This window comes from Penaeus monodon, chromosome 25, assembly GCF_015228065.2.
Source record: "Penaeus monodon isolate SGIC_2016 chromosome 25, NSTDA_Pmon_1, whole genome shotgun sequence".
Taxonomy (NCBI): domain Eukaryota; kingdom Metazoa; phylum Arthropoda; class Malacostraca; order Decapoda; family Penaeidae; genus Penaeus; species Penaeus monodon.
The window spans coordinates 34,898,129-34,898,824 of NC_051410.1; the positions used below are offsets into that span (position 1 = coordinate 34,898,129).

Consider the following 696-nt stretch of genomic DNA (forward strand, 5'->3'; position numbering starts at 1 on the left):
ACACCTTTTCCATCTTATCACAAAAATAATATTTCTTTATCTCTTCCTTCCAGTGAGATTCGAGGCCCATCGTGTAGAGGCCGACCAACAGGCGAAAATCCCTTTAACAGACTGGCTCACGAATACCCTCTATTGCTAAGAAGAATTATGTACTCCTGTGTGACAAAATGTGTAGCTTTGGATAATAAAGAATTATGCAAACTTTTCCACTTACATTATGTATACTAATGGAACAAAATGGTGTACACTCATCCACTCGAATTAGGTACACTTATTCTCCAAAATTATGTAAACTTATCCACCCAAATGATGTACACTTATTCACTAAAATCATGTAAACTTATCCATCCAAATCATGTACACTTATACACAGAAATTATATACACTTATACACAGAAATTATGTACACTTTTTTACCAAAATGATGTACACTTATACACAGAAATTATGTACACTTATCCATCCAAATCATGTATACATATTTACCAAAATATGTAAATGTATCTACCCAAATTAGGTACACTTGTGTAGGATGTTACACTCATGTAGTAAAAGTACCTTATTTCTCTTTTTCTATTAAATCAGCGTTCGTTTTAGGTATATCATGCGATCTAGTGCAATCAGATATAGTCTAATTATAGTTAATTGCCAGGGGATGCAGAGTTAATTAATGATTTTTCCACATCAACGTAAAAG

At 32.8% G+C, this 696-nt stretch overlaps 1 protein-coding gene across 1 annotated transcript in view; it reads left to right on the forward strand.

The window, feature by feature from the left end:
- LOC119589184 (calpain-B-like) overlaps positions 1 to 206 on the forward strand; it is a gene marked incomplete at its 5' end in the record, with an annotated part of 12,659 nt that extends 12,453 nt beyond the window's left edge. Inside the window, 1 exon segment of the mRNA XM_037937780.1 lies at positions 54 to 206. Within this exon segment, the coding sequence (XP_037793708.1) occupies positions 54 to 139 (86 nt within the window).
- Between the last annotated feature and the right edge of the window lie 490 nt (positions 207 to 696).